General features: G+C 41.0%; 1 protein-coding gene across 1 annotated transcript in view; it reads left to right on the top strand.

Moving 5' to 3' along the window:
- The window catches only part of atg7 (ATG7 autophagy related 7 homolog (S. cerevisiae)), a 204,506-nt gene that overhangs the window by 99,720 nt on the left and 90,278 nt on the right, over positions 1-14,508 (top strand). The window contains exon 17 of the mRNA XM_055648235.1: positions 3,372-3,494. Within this exon, the coding sequence (XP_055504210.1) occupies positions 3,372-3,494 (123 nt within the window). The remainder of the gene's footprint in view (positions 1-3,371; positions 3,495-14,508) is intronic.

The following is a 14,508-nucleotide window of genomic DNA, read 5'->3' as shown; positions in this document are numbered from 1 at the left end:
AGCAGTGGCTGGGAGACATCCGCAATCATAAACGGCCACGAGTAACAGCGAGAGTCTAAAACGAGGGAAACGGTGCGAGTACATTACGTGCGGATGGGGCTGCCGTTGACAGCGGTCATGGCAGGGCCTGTCTTACCAGCACGAGTATCGACCCCGGGCAGAGGTAAGATGCTGAGCTCAGCCTCAGTGTCCACTAGAAATCAGAGCCCAGAATGGCGGTCCCGGGTGTAGAGGCGATGTTTCTGGCACCCCAGCGTTGGTGGTAATAACACCACTGGCGCTTACTGTGATCCTTGTCGGTCGGCTGCGGCGCGGCGCTGTCGGCCGATGGTGGAACGTCCGTCGAGGCTGTTGCGTAGGCGCGGACACCCAGCTGATGGGAACACAGTCCTACTGCTTGGCGAGCCACAGCTCGTCCGCCCGTTCGGCGAGCTGCAGGGAGTCAGCAAAGTCACACCTGGCGAGGAGCAGGCGGATGTCATCGGGCATTTGCTCCAGGAAAGCCTGCTCAAACAGGAGACAAGGCTGGTGGCCGCCCATGAGCGACAGCATCTCGCTCATTAACACCGACAGCTTACGATCGCCGAGGCAGTCGATGTGTAAAAGCCGGGCCACGCGATCGCGGTGGCTGAGCCCGAAGGTACGCAGCAGCAGCGCCTTGAGACCCTCATATTTATTGGTGGCGGGCGGATTCTGCAGATAAGAGAGCAAACGGGTGGCGGTGTCCTGGCTGAGTGCACCCACCGCGTAGAAATACCGGGTGGAATCCGCTACAATCTGGCAGATCTCGAACTGGGCCTCGATGAGCTGAAACCACACATGTGGCTGAACCGCACAGAAAATGGGCAGTTTAAGTGAAACCGTGTTCTACTGGGCGAGGTTGGCGTTGAGGTTTTCAGCGGCGTTCATGTTTAGACCCGAAAAACGTTTGGATCGTCGGGGTCACCACTGAAGCAAGACAATGCAGGTTGAGTGAAATAGTTTTTATTTACAAAACTTGTGAAAACCGCATGCCTAGCTGAGCTTACAAACACAGCTCCTGTCGCTGGGAGAAGCGCTGAATAACTGGCTAAAAGCCCACGAACGAACCCCCGCGGTCACGTGACCGTGCCGGCCAATGACGAGGGTTCTGACTTTCCAGCCCCACCGCTACACTATGTCAGCTAACCACAGGGAAAAAGGATGTCCTGTGGCTTTCTGTGCTGCTTCTAGGTGGAACTAGTCTGTTGCTGAAAGAACTCTTCATGTTGACCAGTGTGTCATGGAGGAGGTGAGCTGTATTGTCCAAGATGCTCCGCAGTTTGAGGAGCATCCTCCCCTCTGAGACCACCTCCAATGAATCCAATAATTGACAAGTAATTGATAAATTGCTGCAAACACTTAAAGATTAGAGTGAAGTGCAGCAATCACTCCATTATATATATTGCATCAGAACTGGGTGCTTTATGATGAAACACACATTTAAGTTTTTTTTTAAACAGAATAACTATCATTGAGTTGTTTGGATTATTGACATGTAGTTAGCATGAGTCATTGCATGAGTTTGAGGCAGTGGACATCAATCACATATTACAAAGTGGCAAAGTATAAAATACCGTTGTTCCTCTTGCAAATTACACCTTTCCCCAGTGTGTAACCACACTGTATTTTATCCATTTCTGTCAACTGGACTAGAATCCTGTGATTTATTTATTTTACTGAGACAGCCCACCACCTTACAGTATTCCTTGGGTATCTGATCCCCTGCAGTAAATGTTGTTAGTAGTCGTTAGTATTAGAGTCTGGCACATGTTCAGTTTGTGGATCAAGAGAATGTTAAGTCTGGTTTGTCAGAAAGTTTGATATGCAGGCCCTAGGATTTTACATTTATCATTTGCCACTTACCTGGCTACTTAGAGTCATACAGCACAGGAAGAGGCCCTTCACCCCAACTCGAAAAGCAAACCAAGGCTTCCCATCTAGCTGGTTCCATATCTGTGTTAGAGATATGGGACTGTTTGTCCCATATCTCTTCAAACCTATCCATCCATGAGCCTCTCCAGATGTCTGTTTAAAAGTTGTTTTGTGTCAGCTTCAACTTCTTCGTCAGGCAGCTAGTTCCATATATCCACTACTCTGTGTGTGAAGGTTGCCTCGCGGTTTCCTATTAAATCTTTCCATTCTCACCTTAAACTTATGCCCCTGATTGATTCTCCTAACCTAAGGAAAAAGTCCACGCATTTACCCCACCCCCCTCATGATTTTATATGTCTTTATAAGATCACCCCTCAGCCTCTTGTGCTCCTTAAGGGCCTGTCCCACTGTACGAGGTAATTCAAGAGTTCTCCCGAGTTTTCCCCTGATTCGAACTCGGAGAATGTCCGTAGCGGGTCCGTAGGAGTTTGTGGATGTCTCGTAGCGGCTCATAATACTAACGGTAGGATCCGGTAAACTCGTGATGTTTTTTCAACACTGTAAAAAATGTCCACGAGTTTAAAATAAATACTCGTGATGAAAAAAATGGTTACTTTTTACTTGTACGAGCAGCTACGAGACATCCACGAACTCCTATGGACCCGCTACGGACATTCCCCGAGTTCGAATCTGGGGAAAACTCGGGAGAACTCGTGAATTACCTCATACGATGCGACAGGCCCTTTAGAATGAAGTCGTAGCATAACCAATCTCTTCTCATAGCTCAGGCCCTGGGTTTCTTTGTAAAGGAAAACAAGCAGTTCTGTGGCAGTAACTTATGGATACCAATTCGAGGTGTGGCAAGGATCTGACAACAGTGCATAAAATCTACTGCAAATGAAGCATTTCACTGTGACAGTAATAAACCTAAACCAATCTGACAGTTCCAAAGAAGTGCCTGGTGTTTTTTTAAGCGAGGCACAGTGCTGCCACATAGATGGCCTGCATTCATGAGGGTGGAAATTGTTCCAAGCTCAACACTTTTCAGGCTTCTGATCATAACCATTATGTCCATGGAAATGGTATTAATGTCAATGATATAAAATGCATCAAAAAAACACAGGATTAGGATCTCTTATGTTTCTTTCCGACCACGTATTTTGCAAATGAAACATCAAAAGATCTATCCTAAAACAAATCTCTCCCAAAGAGGCCTTCATGTAACAGGATCACACATTAAATGTCCAAATGGATGTGTCTGCGGAAACATTGTGCAGGAAGTTTCAGAAAATTGTTAATTGACACCTTCCAAGAGAAACAAAGAGGCGGGTGTTTGTTTCCAAGTGCGAGTTTGGTCCATTTTGGAGCAAGTTATTTTTCTTTTGTTAGGTTGTCTGACAAAGGTTTTAATGTTTATCTTCCAGTTTTGTTCATTATCATTGTATTCTAACTATAATGCAATCTTTGTCTGTTCACAGGTCCTTGACCATTTTGAAAAAGAAGGCTTTCAGTTCCTGGCTAATGTTTTCAACTCTTCTCATTCTTTCCTGGAAGATCTTACTGGACTGACACTTTTACACCAGGAGACACAGGCAGCCGAGGTAATTGCTCTGCCTTCCTAATTCTAGATGTACCATTTCCAAATATGGAGAAGCACTCATGTAGGTAGATTACGGAACTAAATTCAGAACTAAAAGCAAAGGCTTTCACTTTGGAATATTCCTAGTGGCTGTTTTTCTAACTATATTTCAATTTTCGTCCACGTTCTGTATTCTAAAATATGAATCAATTGTTATATTAACTTGGCTTTCACAGAGATGAAAGTTGACGAACTGGTCCACTAGACCATTGTGTTCTTACATCTTCATTGTATTAAATGACATTTATGACACCATTGCAAAAAGACTGTGCCCAGAAGATTAGCATTGTATTAATTGACACAATGAAACACTGGTGGATAGTATCTGGTGTATCACATTAGTTAGTACTGGGACTCAGTTCAACTTCAGGAAGTGAGTTGACTTAAGTATGTTAAATCCTGTGAGTCACCCCCCTCTTGAGATGAGGGAAGGGATTTTAAAAACTATCAGTGTGTTGAAAGCCTTTGGCAGGGGGTGAAAGGGAATATATCGAGGGCAGTACAGTGGCGCAGGTGGTAGAAGCACAGCTAGTAGAGCCACTGCCTCACATAGCCCATCCCGACATTGGGTTCTGTGGAAATTCCTTGTTTTCTCTGACCACACGGGTTTGTTCCTGGTACTCCAGTTTCCATCCCAAAGACGTGCAGATTGGAGGCTAACCAGCCACTGTAAATTGGGCTTTAGTTTGCGAGTGAATGGTAGAATCTAGAGGAGAGTTGATGCAAGTGTGAGAAGAATAGATAAATGTAGGATTAGTGTAAATGGATGGTTGGTGGCCAATGGAAACTTGGTGGGCTGAGCACCCTGACTATGACTATATATATATATATTGAATAAATCACTGAGTCACTATGCCACAATGATCCTCAGTGAGGTGTGTCATTGACATGCGTAGCTGAGGCAGCTTGGATACAGGCCCGTAAGCCCACTGAGTCTGTGCCAACCAATGATCACCCATACACTAGTTCTACCCTACACACACACACACACACACACAAACACACTCAAGCCAATCAACCTCCAAATCTGCACATCTTAGGAATGTGGGAGGAAACCGGAGCAACCAGAGAAAACCTACACGGTCACAGGGAGAATGTACAAACTCGCTTGGCACACCTGTAGTCAAGATCAAATCCAGGTCTCTGGCGCTGTGAGGCAGCAACTCTACCGTGCACCCTTGGGTCTCAGTATTTATGGTTATGGTGGAAGAGTATCTGTCGGGAGGGGGGGGGGGGGGGGGGGGAACAAATTCTCGAGGGAGAAGCAAATGAAGGCCTGCGGATGAAGAGCAGAGGACAAGAGGTAGTTTTAAAGTTGAATGTTCATAGGACAGGATGGAAAATAGGTTTGAGAGAGAGAGACAGTGTGAGCCTTGGAAAAGAGAAAGGAAGAAAGGGTGGAGAGAAATGACAGCACAGAGTGAATGTTAAATAATACTTTGGCTGACTGTAGACCTCGGCAGTCTCGATATATTTAGATTTGGCTTGTCTCCAATGGATTCATCTAATAAGCGATATCTTCTGGAAAAGGTTGTTGTTGCTTGCAAGTTAGAACTGTTCAATAAGCTGTGCTGACTTGCGTATTCCCATTTGGTTTCAATTGAATCTTGGTGAAATGACATGTTGGAGACTGGTTTTACAGCTGCCTCTGGTTTCTGAGACTGGTACGATTTGATCTGTCATACATCACAGAGGGTAGGGTAAGACTTTAAGGAATCGACTCCCTTTACTTTTCAATGTCACAGTGACAGTTCTACAAGCCGTGATGCACAGGATTTGTGAAATATCTACTGAAATATTAGTAAAGTTACTACTGCCCACATGCTTCTGTACAGAGATGCTCATAATTGGATATTTTGGTTTTGTACATGTGTGAACTTGTGGACTATGCACTGTTTCTATATCAGGCTAACATAAAAATGTATGAATTAGAAGCAGATACAGAAAATGTAACCCCTTACATCTCCTCCTAGCATCCTTTCACCCCTTATCAAAAATGCATTTTACCTCTACCATAAAAGCATTCAAAGCATTGCTGCCCTTTGAGGAAGACTCATGGCCCTCTTGGAGAAAAGATGTTGTTGTGATTGTCTCCTCCTTATGTAACCCAATATTTTTATGTGTCGGTCTGAAGAAAGGTTTTGGCCTGAAACGTTGCCTATTTCCTTCGCTGGTTTCTCCAGCACTTTTATCTACCTTCGATTTTCCAGCATCTGCAGTTCCTTCTTAAACATTTTTATGTGACTTCCAGTTTCTCTCATTATATCCACATTACTTATATAGAGATGGATGAATAACAATCCTTCTTAAGTGAAGACGTAGCCTCCACGACCTTCTGTGGTAGAGAATTTTGCTTTTTCTCCTCCCTCTGGGTGAAAACATTTCTCTGAATGGCCAACCGCCAATCCTGAGGCTGTGATTTCGGTTCAGGACTCCCCAACCATTAGAAACATATTGCTTATGTCTGGGCTGTCTCCAGTCCTCTTAAGGTCTTTTTTTTAATGAGATCCCCTCTCATTCCCCAAAATTCCAATAAATAAAGGTATCATAGTTGCAGTCTATTCTGATACATCAGTCTTGCCACCCCAAGAATCAATGCAATAAACTAACCCATTATTTCCATTACAAAAACATCCTTCCTCAGATAAGGAGACAAAGTGTGCTCACAAACTCCATATGGGGTCCCAATCAGGCAACGTTGCTTTTGTACTCGTATCCTGTTCGACTGAATGTCAATTCACTGGTTACCTGGACTGGAGGGTTTGAGCTAAAAGGAGTGATTGGATAGGCTGAAACTGTTTTTTCACGGGCAGAGGAGGCTGAGGGGTGACCTTATAGTGGTATACAAAATTATGAGGTGGATAGATATGGTAGATAGTCATAGTCTTTTTCCTAGGGTTGTGTAAAAATGGAGGGAAATGATTGAAAGGGGATCTGAGGGGTAATTTTTTTTACACAGAAGTTGGTGTGTACATGGAACAAACTGCTAGTGGAGATGTAGAACCAGGTGCAATTGCAATGTTTAAAAGATGTAGACAGGTATATTGAAAGGAAAGATTTAGAGTGATGTAAGCCCAACACATGCAAATGCGATTAGTTTAAATAAGCATCTTGGTCACCATGGACAAATTGAGTCAGAGGCCTGCTCCCATATTGCCCAACTGTAAATCTGCAAGAATCTATGGCACCCAGATCCCGTTGCACTGTTTCCTTACCCAGTCTACCACGATGCAAATAATAATCTGCCTTTCTGTTTTTAGATCAACAGCAGTTGATCCTTCACTTACTCACGTCACCACTGCCAATCTGACATCCAATACTGAGTAACCAGATTTCCTGCAATTGACTATTAAGTGGACTGAAACCATTGTCTTCAGTCCCAGCCAGCAACTTCATGCCTGAGCAATTTTCTGCAGCCAACTTCCAGGAGGTTGTCTGGAGCCTAAACCAGCCAGGTCACAATTTTGGTGTCACATTTGACACAAGCTTACTGATTTGCCTATTCTAGCAAATTCCCAGCTGACTTCCCTTATGCTACATTTATACGCTATAGGTCAATGTTCCTCCTTCAAGCCAATGTTATATAGGTCTGGATCAATAAATGATCGTATATTTGTGTCATTCGCATCCCTTTGTGTCTTTACTCCTTCCAATCTCTAATCTCCTCCAGCCCAATGACCCTCTAAGACAGGTTACACAGAAAAGCTGGAGAAACTCAGCGGGTGCAGCAGCATCTATGGAGCGAAGGAAATAGGCAACGTTTCGGGCCGAAACCCTTCTTCAGACCCGGCCCGAAACGTTGCCTATTTCCTTCGCTCCATAGATGCTGCTGCACCCGCTGAGTTTCTCCAGCTTTTCTGTGTAACCTTCGATTCTCCAGCATCTGCAGTTCCCTCTTAGACCCTCTAAGACATCTCTGCTTCAAATCTAACCTCTTGAGGATCCATGATTGATGATTGTGCTTGCAACTACCAAGCCCTTCAGTTCTGGAATCCCCTCCCTAAATCCTCTACCTCGCTGATTCTTCTTGCTCTGCCTTAAAACCTAACCTAGGGCAGCACGGTGGCGCAGCAGTAGAGTTGCTGCCTCAGTGCCAGAGACACGGGTCAAAAGAAAGTTAACCTTTCAAATTGAAGACTATTCTTTGGGACAGTGACATTGGCTCAGACTCTTTTATTTCCCCCTCCCTTTTCTTTTTCTTCCTGTGGGAGTGGAGAACCTGTGCACACTGAGGTGCCACACATGTCGTCGTGATCAGCATTTGGCAACATCACATTCTTTTATCTGTGATCTCACTCTCTAACTGTTCCCATCCACTCACCAACCAGATAACCATGGGATACAGCTTATTCTTCTTGCCTGCGGCGTTCACAGCCTAAAGTTGTAGGACAACTTGTTCTATTTGATTGTGCGCGCCAGGTTGATTGCATTAATCGAAACAGGTTGCAATCTCCCATCCCGAAGACAGCTCATCCCCACAGTTACCCTCTCCCCCACCCACCCTGTACAAACTTCTCATATCCTTTTCCGTTCTGATAGGCTTGAAAGAATGTTTACTTCTCTTTCCACAGATGCAGCCTGACGTGCTGAAGGAACTGCAGATGCTTGAAAATCGAAGGTAGACAAAAGTGCTGGAGAAACTCAGTGGGTGCAGCAGCATCTATGGAGCGAAGGAAATCGGCAACGTTTCCCCGAAACGCTGAGTTTCTCCAGCACTTTTGTCTACATGCTGAATATGTGCATCATTTCCCTCTTTACTTAAGATTTCCAGCACCTGCGTTTTTTGGGTTTTTTTTAATTTTCACTCCATAAAACCTTCATATAAGCTTTTGGCCATCAGCCTCAATATGTGGTTTGGTGACAGATCTTGTTTAATAATACATCTTTGAACTGCTGTGGGATGTTTCCTTTTGTCAAAGGGATGATCTAAATGCAAGTTGTTGCCTTGTGGCAGTTTTGCTAAGTTGTTGAGTGCCTGTGACGGGATCACTTGTTATTCGGCTTTAACGACACATCTGCTGTCATCTGACGTAGCGGTAGCATTTGCACCTAAATAGCAATTTGTTTTATGATCGCAACCCCTGGACTTTCAGGTGACAGAAATGGTCCCCCACAAACAGCTGCCCCAAGATAATTTGTTAACGGGGTAAAATCAGCTCTCATAATATATGTAAGATAATCAGTATTTTCTTCTTTTTAAATTCGTGTCTCTTGTCGCATGCTCGTATGATGTGGCATTGTGCAATAAAAAATTGTGAGAACGACCAATAAGACGCAACCACCCTCCTTCCCCACCCCCACATAGTCCATTACACGGGGAAGAGGAGGTGGTCACATATTGTATTAGAAATAAATAATATTCCCATCTATATTACATCTCAGAACATTCCCAAGACAAATCTTTCTAGTTTTACTTGTACTCTAAAGCATTGTCCTTGCATAACATAAACTTTTGCAGGGCATTATACTGAATAAGCTCTTTGAATGACTCTCCCCTTTGTTCTGGAGTTTGAATCAATGGGCACTCACATATATACAAATTATCTTCTACTTAAGCTGTGCTACCAAACAGTCTTGGATGTTGTGCAATATTCCTTGTGTTATTCTTTATTTAAAAAACATACATGCTTGGACATCATTCAAAGGGAATTGAATGCAATAATGGAGACACAAGACCTGTGCTTGATTAATCATGAACAGTTGTAGTGTAAATGGGCCCCTGTAGGTTTTCTTTGTCTAGAAACAAGTTGTTCATTACAGTGAAATTATAACCAGATGTCAGTTTCCAGATATTTAACAGTTTGCTTTCTTTTTTGTACCAAGGTGCCATTTGTATATTTTAGGTAATTGCGCCGTATTCAAACAACTAAACATGTGATTCATGGAAAGTATTAGAGTGACCTTTTCCTACCAACGGATAAATAGAAGTTTGAAAAGGTTGAGCTCCTGACAAAAGTCTGAAGTCTATTAGTGTAATTTAAATCTGTTTTCTGTTTCAGTGGTTTCAGTTTTCAGAATTTTTAATAAAAAGACCCAAACCCAACGTTAAAATTAAAGAAACATTTCAAAGTACATTTAAAAACTACTTAACGGATTTGTATCATTTAATGTACAGTGCCCTCCATAATGTTTGGGACAAAGACCCATCATTTATTTATTTGCCTCTGTACTCCACACTTTGAGATTTGTAATAGAAAAAAATCACATGTGGTTAAAGTGCACATTGTCAGATTTTATTAAAGGTCTAGGGACTAGGGGAGATTATGTGTTCGGCACGGACTAGAAGGGTCGAGATGGCCTGTTTCCGTGCTGTAATTGTTATATGGTTATATGGTTAAAGGTCATTTTTATACATTTTGGTTTCACCATGTAGAAATTACAGCAGTGTTTATACATAGACCCCCCCATTTCAGGGCACCATAATGTTTGGGTCACATGGCTCCACAGGTGTTTGTAATTGCTCAGGTGTGTTTAATTGCCTCCTTAATGCAGATATAAGAGAGCTCTCAGCACCTAGTCTTTCCATCACCTTTGGAAACTTTTATTGCTGTTTATCAACATGAGGACCAAAGTTGTGCCAATGAAAGTCAAAGAAGCCATTATGAGACTGAGAAACAAGAATAAATCTGTTAGAGACATCAGCCAAACCTTAGGTTTATCAAAATCAACTGTTTGGAACATCATTAAGAAGAAAGAGAGCACTAGTGAGCTTACTAATCGCAAAAGGACAAGCAGGCCAAGGAAGACCTCCGCAGCTGATGGCAGAAGAATTCTCTCTATAATAAAGAAAATTCCCCAAACACGTCCGACAGATCAGAAACACTCTTCAGGAGTCAGTTGTGGATTTGTCAAAGATCACTGTCCGCAGGAGACTTCATGAAGAGAAATACAGAGGCTACACTGCAAGATGCAAACCACTGGTTATCTGGAAAAATAGGTTGGCCAGGTTATAGTTTGTCAAGAAGTACTTAAAAGAGCAACCAGTTCTGGAAAAAAGGTCTTGTGGACAGATGAGACAAAGATTAACTCAGAGTGATGGCAAGAGCAAAGTATGGAGGGAGAAGGAACTGCCCAAGATCCAAAGCATACCACCTCATCTGTGAAAAACGGTGGTGGGGGTATTATGGCCTGGGCTCACTTATCTTCATCGATGATACAACTGCTGATGGTAGTAGCATAATGAATTCTGAAGTGTATAGACACATCCTACCCGCTCAAGTTCAAACAAATGTCTCAAAACTCATTGGCCGGTGGTTCATTCTACAGCAAGACAATGATCCCAAATATACTGCTGAAGCAACAAAGGAGTTTTTCAAAGCTAAAAAATTGTCTATTCTTGAGTGGCCAAGTGAATCACCTGATCTGAACCCAACTGACCATTCCTTTTTTATGCTGAAGAGAAAACTGAAGGGGACTATCCCCCAAAGCAAGCATAAGCTAAAGATGGCTGCAATACAGACCTTGCAGAGCATCACCAGAGAAGACACCCAGCAACTGGTGATGTCCATGAATCGCAGACTTCAAGCAGTCATTGCATACAAAGGATATGCAACAAAATACTAAACATGACTATTTTCATTTACATGACATCCCAAACAGTATGGTGCCCTGAAATGGGGGAATTATGTTTGAATACTGCTGTAATTTCTACATGGTGAAACCAAAATGTATAAAAATGGCCTTTAATAAAATCTGACAATGTGCACTTTAACCACATGTAATTTTTTTTTTTTCTATTACAAATCTCAAATTGTTGAATACAGAGGCAAGTAAATAAATGATGGGTCTTTGTCCCAAACATTATAGAGGGCACTGTATATATTGGTAGAAGATTAATTCTATTTGGGCTAAAGTTTTTATTGCATATTAGCGTTAGGAACCTTGGTAGTTTGAGACTGAGGTCTTCAGGAGTTGTAGATTATTTGTTGGCTTCATGCTGTTTGGTTGGGAAGCTATTCAAACTTTTTTTGTACAAAGTTGTCATGTTGGAAGTTGTGCAGTGTTGGGCTGAATATTCCAGAATAGTTTTATTGTGGCATCGTTGTCACCATGGCAACATTTTCCCTGTTTCAAGATTTCTATTATGAGTGCGCCAAAATACTCTTTTCTGATTTAGAGGGGGAAAAGGTTCTGTTCAGCCAACATTCATTTAAACTTGAATAGTCTTTAAACACCATTTTATAAGTAAAAGTTTTCAATCTTGCCAGACCAGTTACGTGCAACATTATGTTGGAGAGATTAACTCGGGTACGTGGTAGTGCTCCTCAAAGTTTAGACATTTGCTGTCAGAATTGAATTCCATAATATAATTCCTGACTGCATAAACAATGCATTATTACTTTTGTCCATTAAGGTTGGAAAAATAATTTCAATACTGACTGGTTTTCTAACTGGAGATTGAAGGAGTATGGTGTGTTTGTTTTCACACTTCTGAATGCGACATTAAAATAATCCTACATAATGAGATGTAATGTTTGATGCATTCCTCGTGCTTATAGAATTGTTTCCTGCATAGCCTAAATAAAAGATCGTGCAGACATTTCGGTGTTCATTTTGAAGTTTTGAACATCTGTTCTTATATTTATAATGGAAACGGTTCATAAATGTATTGTGTTCTATTGCATTTCCTACTATGTTTTGCAATCATGCAGTGGCAGGTTTGCAAGGGCATTTGCCATTATGACTGCTGTCATAAAAAATATATTGAATTACTGGATACTAGGTGTAATATATTTTGATGTAATACTGATTACAGACCTGCTTTACTGGAAGTATAACTTCCAATTCTATACACATGCCTTGTTTTTGGAAACATTAGCCCATTGTTCCCTATATCTGTTTGCATGATAATTGAAACTGGGGTGCAAGAGCAATATCCTCCTATAACAGGATCTTGGCATACATGCCTTTTATTCTTGTTGCACTAGGCAAGACAAGTCCAGGTACAATTTGTTGGACTTTCTTTTGCAGAAAGTAGAACATGATTTCAAGATTGGATCATTGAATAAAACAGCTATTTTTGAATAATTATTCAATCACTTGTATCACTTTTCGCCACATAAGAAGGTAGTCCAGGTTTAGTTAAATAAGATGACTTTGAACTGAATGAAAATTTGTCGCTAAGATAGACATCAAAAGCTGGAGTAACTCAGTGGGTCAGGTAGCATCCCTGGAGAAAATGAATAGGTGATGTTTTAGGTTGAAACGTTTCATGTAACTTGTGTAAATTGTATCTTTTTGACCTCTTCAATATGCTGCCTGCCTTTGCAACCTTGACCTGTAAAAACCTCGTTGTCTTCCTCAGCCTCTTTTTTTTTTTTGCTGAAAGTGCTCAAAAAGTCGAGGGCCGTAAGTGAATGTGAGAGACTGCTGTTTTTTCAGCAAGATGATTACAACATGTACGTCAGTTAATTAAACTAAATATCATTATTTTCAATCTTCTTTTTTTTTAATATAATATTTTTTATTAGAAGCATATACATATCGTAATCAAAACCAAAACACACTTTGTTTATCAATTACATGTTGTTAGTAGCTGGGGTCCTCATTTATCAATTACATATTAACATTGCTTCTAATTGTTTATTTTTATTTATAGATAGAAAGAAAGGGAAAAAAAAAGAATGAAAAAATAGAATAAATTACCAATAATACAGTTTAGGAGATAAAATGTAAGGTTATAGGTTATAAAACGTAACTATTCATCTAATCTTTGATTCAAGTTTCAGTCAGGCTTCCGTGCTGGACCAATTTACCCTTTCAAATAATCTATAAATGGAGACCATAATCTAGCAAATAATTCTGGTTTGTCAATTAAGACAAGTCTAATTTTTTCCAAATACAAGGTCTCCAACATCTCCGTAATATTATTTTCAATCTTCAATTCATGAGCTTCTTAACCATCTATCATTTATGACCATTATTTGTGCACAAATAAGTTTTCTTTTCAATTCTGTTCTATAGCTGAACCATCAAAATATCTTTTAACATGAGGAAAAGTCGAAACATCTACCTTTGGTAACTCAACCATGTCCTCATTATATTTACAATTTTTGCAGCTCAAACTTGCAGAGTGTTTTTTTTTAATTTGTGCATCCACCACTAATCTGATGCTGTTTCTTACTTTGGACAAGTATGTTTCATGGCATAATACAGCGTGGATGACTTCATTTCTGCGAATAGCACAGAATTGATGATGCCTATCAAGCCATCTGTTTATGCAGGGAATTCTGTGTGACGTTTGCTTTATAAATATACGATTCTGCCAAGTATAGATGCAGTCCTGTTGATTAGATTTTATATATGAGGAAGATAATTTCTGGTTACTAATAAACTTTGTTTCAAGTCTTGCTCTTGTGCATCCACTTATTGCTATATATCTTGTGGATGTTAATTACTATACAGTTTAGGAGTGCAATTACTTTGTGCTTTCACATTTAGCAGCTGGACAGTGAGACTACCATGGCTATTTAAAATTAGAAAGGAAATGCTTTGTAATCACCGTGTCTGCTGGCTGTGATATGGTAGTAGGGTATGCTCATATTTCTCTCAAATATATCACAGTGAATAATGTATTTGGTATGTAAGGGGATACACAGTGTGCTTGTCATTCCTTCATGCATATACTGTTACAAGCAGCAGGCAGTGTCCTCATCATTGCTGTCGTCTTGCACAATTCATTCATGAATTAATGAAATATTTGTACTGGCCATTTTAGTTTTCAACCTGTGGCGTTTTACATTTTTCAAATGCAAGATATTTTCAGGCCTGCACATACAAAAGCAATATTATAATTATGCTCTCTATAATCTATTGTAAGTCTGTTGAGTTAGTTTAATTGCGGTGAGGCGATATCAAATTCAAAACAAATCAAGATGTGACAGTGATAGAGCAAGACAACTGTTTATCTTTTCATAGCAAAATAAGTTTGATCATAATTTTTCAATCAAATGCAAGCTTGAATGGGCTGAAAGACA

The sequence above is a fragment of the Leucoraja erinacea genome, chromosome 16 (genome assembly GCF_028641065.1).
Source record: "Leucoraja erinacea ecotype New England chromosome 16, Leri_hhj_1, whole genome shotgun sequence".
In the NCBI taxonomy this organism is placed as follows: Eukaryota; Metazoa; Chordata; class Chondrichthyes; order Rajiformes; family Rajidae; genus Leucoraja; species Leucoraja erinaceus.
Note: the sequence above shows the minus strand (reverse complement) of the source record. Positions and strands in the feature narration are given on the sequence as shown.